At 39.0% G+C, this 7968-nt stretch overlaps 1 protein-coding gene across 1 annotated transcript in view; it reads right to left on the bottom strand.

Annotated features, from left to right (window-relative positions):
- Positions 1-79: 79 nt before the first annotated feature.
- Positions 80-7968, bottom strand: part of LOC121945207 (myelin basic protein-like) — a 57905-nt gene continuing 50016 nt past the window's right edge. The window contains exon 4 of the mRNA XM_042489268.1: positions 80-401. Coding sequence (XP_042345202.1) covers positions 103-401 — 299 coding nt within the window. The 3' untranslated portion in view covers positions 80-102. The remainder of the gene's footprint in view (positions 402-7968) is intronic.

Below are 7968 nucleotides of genomic sequence, written 5' to 3'. Positions count from 1 at the left end.
CAACTGTGGGGTTTCTTGTCTCTCTCTTAAATGAGAGAGCGAAAAAACGAGAGGAGGGAAAAAGAGAAAAGAGAGGGAGGGAGGGACAAAAAAAAAGCTAGCCTATTCTAGGTCCTGTTCGGGGCTCTCCGACCCGCACTCTGAAGCCGCTCCGCTGTGCTCCTGGATGGTCTGCAACTCGTCCGATTCGGAGGGTCGGTCTTTGAAGGTGTTGTCCTCTCGGCCCGGGGCATCTCGGGAGAAGAGGCGGGCCAGGTGGGGGCGTGGTGTGGCGGCGTCAGGGTCAGCTGTGCTGGCGGGGGTCCAGGGATGGCGGGGGCCCTCAGCGCCCGTGGAGTCAGTCACCGCCGGCTTCTCCGAGATGCAGCCATTGTTCTGGTTCGCATCTGCCTCACCCAGGCCTGCGCAGAAACAACAAGGGTCATCTATGGGCTTGGGCCTGCATGGCACACAACAAAACCGCAGCAGCACAATGGGCTCTTTTGACGAGGCCGTGCCCTTCCTGCTGCAGACCAGCAGATTTTAAATTTTTTATCTTGGACAAACCTTACCTGCCTAAGACAAAAAGGTAGAACTGAAGATGAGATTGAAGACATTAAGGTTTGGGTTAGGGTTAGTGCAGTTTTGTCTCTGAGGGCACTTTTACCACCTTTTATTTTTCCTGGGTGCAGATTTTTTTTAGTCAAAACAATAATGTTGCAGGTGCAACTTAACTTGACTGGCGCACAATACATTAGAATACTTGCACAAATTAATTTCTTACAGTAATGCAATTTATAGTGGTTTTACACAATTTTGCAATTAAAACAACACTGAATTAAGCAGAAATCTCCTTGACATTTTAATGCTGCACCACCTTTGCAACAGTTGCATCTCCCTACATTATCATAGCCCATTTTGCAGTTAATCCATGCAAAAGCTATGTTCCTGCATATTAGTTCCAGTGAGATGGATATACAGCTGCTTCTCTAACATCCACTTTGACAGCTATCCATTAAGTGAGCCCGCTCCCACAGCGGAGGACATCCAGTGCATTCCTGCCTCGGAAACAATATCCACACTGTACTGTGCAGAAATGGTGTAGCACTACACCAGAGAATCTGCATGCTAATATTGGCTGAAACAGTGGCCTGTTGTCACAGCTGCATAGTTATTACAGAGAAAACAATGGGCCCAGTGTCACTAAAATAACTCCTATAAGTATGGATTTTCAACCCAATGCACGGTGACACTTATCTGATTCGGAGGCCGGAGAGCTATGGAGGCTGCGGTCTCCGGGTGCAAAGCAAATGCTAGTTCAACACCGTGTGCTGTGCAGAAGTTTACTCTATGAATTCTTACAATTTTAGATGGAATTACTCACAAAAAATGTATCTGTAGCAGCAACACCAGCATAATCGTCTCTCATTATTTGCTCCAATGAATTCCTCAGCGTGATTTCCTTCTGGCAGATTTGCAACTCATGTATCAAATGTGAACATAGATGAAGAAAAGATGCAAATATGACTGTTTTTGAAGAGAATGCGACCAACTTCTGTTCTTTGAGGAAGTGAGCCCAGAGGAGAGAGAGATATTTGTCATACATACATCACTGCTCCACTTAAAAGGTTACTATGACTTTGTCAAAACAATGTTTATGACTTGGTTGTTTCTCTTTTATCATAGGCCATGATCCAGAAAGAAGTCTTAGTGATGATGATATTTATCTCTCGCCCGCCAGTTGGATACCTGCAGTATTTTTCAGTTTTCAATGCATTTATAATTTTTTTTTTTTCTGCAGACAGAGACAGATAAACATGTTAATTGAATGTTTTTGATGTTAGACTGAACAAAATCTTATCACTTGTTTTACAAAAGAATGAGAACTATTTTCCTTGGCCTTGTATCAAAGCATACTAAAAATCATCCTTAAAAAGCCCTTAAGTCCTTTTTAACATTTTGTAATGTAAGACGTGACAGTAAAAAGGCTTTAATAATGTTATCTGATGGTGCCATTCTCCCACTATCAGAGTGGTCTTTGAAGAACATCCATAATCCCACTACCTTCAGTGCTGCAGCTTGGTCACATGCGTTGTACTGCTGTAAAGTATTTAAAGAAAGCTTCCTCATAATTTCATTCTTGTCAAAGTGAAAAAGCCATTTTATTGTCCATTATGAGACCATAAAAGTCCTCTTTGTAAACTAATAAAATTCTCGTAGACAGCTGCTTAAAGACAAATTAAACATTCCATTCAAAGCCATTTTCTATAAAGACTTTAAGCAAAACTATCAAAGGATAAATAAAATGTGAGGTTTTGGTCAAAGATGAAGAAACTGAAATTCAAGTCACTATGATTAAAAAAATGTGATTATCTTACAAATTATTCTAATCACAAAAATGAAACATCTCAACACACTGATGCAATCTATGAGTTGATTTCAGCCCATTAACCTCTATGTGCTTGAGTAAGTTATATGGGGTAAAGTAGTAGAGTGTGAATAACTGACCTGAGCCCAGTTTTCAGTGCTGGGGTTTATCATTTATGGCCTGTTGGGCTCAGGCTGGGCTGAGTTACTCCTCTCTCAGGTCAGGTCTGGACAGCAATATGCACCCCAAACTGCACTCTTGAAGGGAATTAAATATAGTGGCTTTAAAAGTGTTGTATGTAACTTTGGAGAAATATAGTTTATTGTCGAGTCTCATTCCGAGGGTCTCAAATAATGATGCTTTGGGTTGGTGGTTGGGTCTCACTATGTCTGTATTCAGTATTTGATGACTTGGGAATGAGACTCAACAATCAATTATCTTTCTCCAGTGCGTTAAAGTTATTATGCACAGCATTATAAGGGTGTAGCTACACAGAAGTCACTGTTCAAACCCAGGTTTAGGGAGCCTAAGTTCTGTGTGAGTTTGGTATATCAGAAAAAAGCAAAAAAAAACCAAACTCATAAGGACAATTTGGTTTTTTATTAGTTTTGAACAGATAGTAGTGCAAGTGTCAAAGACAGGTACAGTCCTCTTGCTGAGGACTGAAGTCACACTTTGCCCATTGGCAATTTCAGTAAAATATTTGCATTATAAAAATAAAGAATATTTCAAGCATTTCAGTTTTACACTGAAAGAACACATTCCCAAAAAGCAACAGGGAGCAACAGACTATAAAAATGAAATGCAGCTTTTATTCTGTGAACTCATTCATACCAAAATACATAGAATGACGAAACGTAAAACTAGTGTTTCAATTAGCTCCACCTTGGCTATATTAAAACATTTAAAGCACCCAAACATTTATCATCAGAAGCACATCAGGCTGATGTCTTCAGACATGTGTTAGCTTATTGGATGTGTTTAAATTCATATCCACAATGGTGAAGCAAAGCCTACACACTGTCCTCATTTATGCACAACTTTGTTTTCATTGCTGTTGTAGCTGAGAACGTGTAGGCGGGTCCTCCACCTTTCACTTGCAGTAGTATGATTGGCTTGCATACCAACAGCGTATGGCTTCAAGTTTCTGGGCAGAACTTGCACTTGTGAACTTAGGCCCTGTATTAGGTGATTTAATCTATATACAGTATATTCTGCTTGCAGATAATAAATGAATGGTTATAACCCTACCACATCATACATCTGCAACCTAAACCGATGATGTTTGTCTTTATAACCGTAGTAAAAGTTCTGCATACTCACCCCTGAGTTTTAAAACTCCTAAAGTTAAGATAACAACAGTGAGTGGCTCCAGTGGTTTCTCAATAACAGTCTTTCTGTAGAGTTTTTGCACACCATCAGCAGGTAGTAGTTTTATTTTTATTCTATTTTTTTTAACTTTTTTTGGCCTGTAAAAGTAAGAAAAGACAGACTCACTGTTGTGTTTTCAACTTTCTCCCTGGAGCTCATTAACAAACAGCATGACCTGCCAGTCATTTGAGCAAAAGCCAGCTTGTGATCTCAGCAGCCAACAGTGAGCCTCATTAAAGAGACACTGTACATGTTCAATGTGTTTTATGCATCTGCGACATTTCCAGAGATGCGACAGAAAAGCAAAACAATCCAAGTTGTTTGTTTAAGTTGTCACTGCACAAATATCCTCAACCACTGCGTAGCCTCGTAAAATCATTTACTAACAGTAAATATGTTATATTACCCTGTTTTTTCCCTCTCAGGAGAAACTCTGTAGCTGTCATTTTACCACAAACAGTGTAATAAATAAAGGAGCTGTTTTTCCGTCCTTAAGCGGCCTGCCCACGAGTCCTCATTTCCATCGTACATCACCTGTGGCTCGCTTTTTCAAGCCCAGCGGTGCTACCATCTGCCATTAGAATACCAATAAAATACAAATCACAGTGAGAGAAGCATCCTGACATGGTTGAACTTTAAACAGCCCTGCACAGTCCGTAACACTGCAGTATAACTATGACTTCATGTCCACTATGTTTAAGGTTGTGTGCAGATGAGTAATTTATAAATCTGCTGCTTTTGTGTTCTTACTGAAAGGTGCACTTAGTCTGGATTTTAGCATCTCAGCGCACAAACTAACCATAATACATTTGTGGTGCATTAATGGGATTGTTAATCGATGCTGATGACTCAGTGATTACGGATCTCACATTTCTGGCTAATCCAAACTCACTCTCCAGCTGCTTTTGTGGAAAAACTAAATCCTCCCATTTTTAAGTGCCTAAAAAAAAGGATGGTGGACAACTTGGTGATACAAACTGGATTGTTTTCAAGCTGTATACACAAATGACACAGTAGTTGTGTTTGTTGTATTACTGTTACTATTACATCCTTTTTTAGAGATATTTAGATTAGATTACTTCCTCATCTGTAAAGAGAAGATAAGACAGATTCGTATTCCTTATCACCCACAGCACACTGGATCAGATAACTGTTGATGTTGTTGATATTCTCTGGTTGCCAATAGCAGTCCATTAAATGGAAACAGACTAAGTCATTTGCTTCTTGTACAGTATTGTGATCAGCTGTTTTCAGTGTCTGCAATCCAAACCTACATTATTAAAATATGTTTTCATTAACTTGATCAAAATAGCACAGTGAAGCTAACAAATTGGAGCCAAATGTGTCTTATTATTAAGAGGCTTTAGATAGGAGTTTCAGCTACATGAGCAAATGTGATAAGAGTGCAATTCTAATGAGTATGTTCACAGCAAGCGCAAACCTCAGGGGCTGAAAAATGAATGCAACAGGTGCCAAAAACCATAAGTCATCGAATGGCCACTTGAGGCTGGCTTCAAAAGCAAGTCGAACCCCAAAGTACCACATGTTAAAATGACAAACTTTACAGCAGAAATAAACCTGTTTACATCCTGGTACCAAAAATGGCTCCAAAGAACCAGCGACAGCTGAAATGCTGAACTCGAGGCTTCAACAAGCAAGGTCCACAAGCAAATGGGTGATGTCACGGTAACTACATCTGTTATTTATACAGTCTTTGGTCAATATCTATAGACACTCAAGTCTCTATAGCTAATTCACCCATTTATGACAACTGTGCACCCCTCACTCCTCCACAGCTCCAAACACTCGTCAAGATATGGTCACTTCTAGTTTAAGAATCCAAAATGGCAATGGCAAAAACTTCAAATTCGAGGCTTCAAAATGGGAGTCCAAAAACAAATAGGTGACATCATGGTGGTTCACTGTCCCTCAAATCCTTATCAAATTTTAATCATGCATAAAATTGCAACAGCATCCTGGTGTTCAATTACTTGAAAGACAGTAACCAAAGGGACTGCAACTGATGTAATATGACATACCCAGCATGGTAGATAATAGAGATAGGATCTTGTTGATTTGTTGCGTGAAGTTCTCTTTCCTCAAAGTACTGTCTTTTCCCTATGGTACATAAACTGAAAATAACCGCTTCTGTTATATGAAGTTCAGAACTGACTGTAGGAGGAAGGTGATAAAACTGACACTACACAATTTATCCTATTAGACATTTGTGTAAAATTTTGTAATAATTAGCATATGGATTCTTGAGTTATGGCTAAAAGCATGTTTTGTGAGTTCAGAGAGACCTTTACCTTTGGCAGCCATCTTGACCTTTGATCACCAAAACCTTATCAGTTCATTGCTGAGTCCAACTGGACATTTTTTTCCAAATTCTAGGGAATTCTCTCAAGGTGTTCTTGATATATTGTGATCAAAAGAAATAGACAAATGCAAGGTCACGGTTAAGTTAATCTTTGACCACTAAATGAATCAATTCATTATTAAGTCCAAGTGAATGTTTGGGCAGAATTTAAACAAATTCCATCTAGGCATTCTTGAGATATTGCATTCACAAGAACGAGATAGAAACAGGATAACAGCGACCTTGTCATTTGACCTTTGACCACCAAAGTCAAATCAGTTTATTATTGAGATCAAGTTTGTGCCACATTTAAAGAAATTCCTTCAAGGTGTTCTTGAGTATCGCATTAAGGAGAATGGGATAGATGACTAGACCACAAGGACTTTGCAATGATAAAAAAACAGAGAAAGACAGCCAAATTTCACATTTAAGAGGCCAAATGAATGGTTGATATTATTGCTTGACAATTTACTTAAACAATTCCGAAAACAGCTGTTGATCACATTTCTTTGCCTGTCTAATCAATAACTTATCATAATATCAGTACAACACTGTCTACACTTTGCTGCAACTTCACTGTGACTTCAGCTAAGACAGAGCTAAGACATACTGAGGTTTGAAGTGAATTTTATTTTTTCTACATGCTCATTCATGAATCTTAATGTTGAATGTGTTGAGTTCAGCCTAGTGTATTGACATAAATCTCTGCCATGACAGACATGTTTGTGGAGGATGAGGTTTTCATTGGCAGCGGGTATGAATGGATGTCTCTCGTAGGACAGCACAGACGAAGAATAGGGCTCAACATGGGTTGATGCCATCAGCGCAGTGCTGAGGGACGTTTCCTCACCCATGGAGACATGAGAGGCCAAAACACATTTATACATACACTTCGACGGGGACTGTGGACATGACGTAAACTGGCTGGAAGCTTGTGTCAAAGGCTTAAACTGAGACATTACTCTTTGATTTCTTCTGCATGATCACTGACACGAAAAACGTATCATCCCGAGAGCTTTAGGTCACAAAACAAACTGAAACGTTCTGCTCTGTCAGGCAAAAAAAAGGGTCAGGATTGGTTGATAAATGTAACAGCATGTTATGAAGTTTCTATAAATAAGGGTGGTATTAAGCCTGCATGGCTGTGACCAAGATGTAGCAACTATTCAGTATTTTCACCCACTAGGTGACACAAAATGTTTCTGTTGCACCGAGGCACATATCAATTAAAGACTACTGTGGAACAGCTTTATTAGCTGGTAGAGGATGGATTGAGGTGGATTCTCATACTGCAGGGCTGGTCACATTGGCACTGAAATGAATCTTGGGCAATCTGATCACAAGCAGACAGATTTGTAACAGGTGCACTGAAAAAAATGACACATTAATGGGATCAATGCTTCCAGGAAGCACTTATCATGACTTAACATGTCATCTCAAGTGTCACAGGTCTGGATAAAATCCAGATGACACAAAGAAACACGAATGCACCAGATCATACATCTGATTGCATAAGTTTTTTTTTTCCCACGCAAAATATAATTCTTGTTAAGCCTAACTCTAAAATTTTTGATACTGATATTCAATATTATGATATTAGACTAAATATCATCTTAGATGTGTTGTCTTTTCCTGGTTTTAAACAATGCATTACAGTCAAGTGATGTCATTTTCTGAACTTACCAGAATTCTAGCTGTTCTACTATTTGTCTTTACTCAATTAATCATTATATCCACCTCACTGATGATCACTTATTGAAAATTTTGTTGTGTAATTTTTAGGGGTGTAAATCAGTGTCATCACTTTACCATATTATATAGATTTTTTGGGCAACAATGCAATTATTTGCTGGATGAAAATATGATTTTAACTGGATTCAATTTAGGTTGT

This window comes from Plectropomus leopardus, chromosome 7 (assembly GCF_008729295.1).
Source record: "Plectropomus leopardus isolate mb chromosome 7, YSFRI_Pleo_2.0, whole genome shotgun sequence".
NCBI lineage: Eukaryota > Metazoa > Chordata > Actinopteri > Perciformes > Serranidae > Plectropomus > Plectropomus leopardus.
This window is presented reverse-complemented; position numbering and strand designations above follow the sequence as displayed.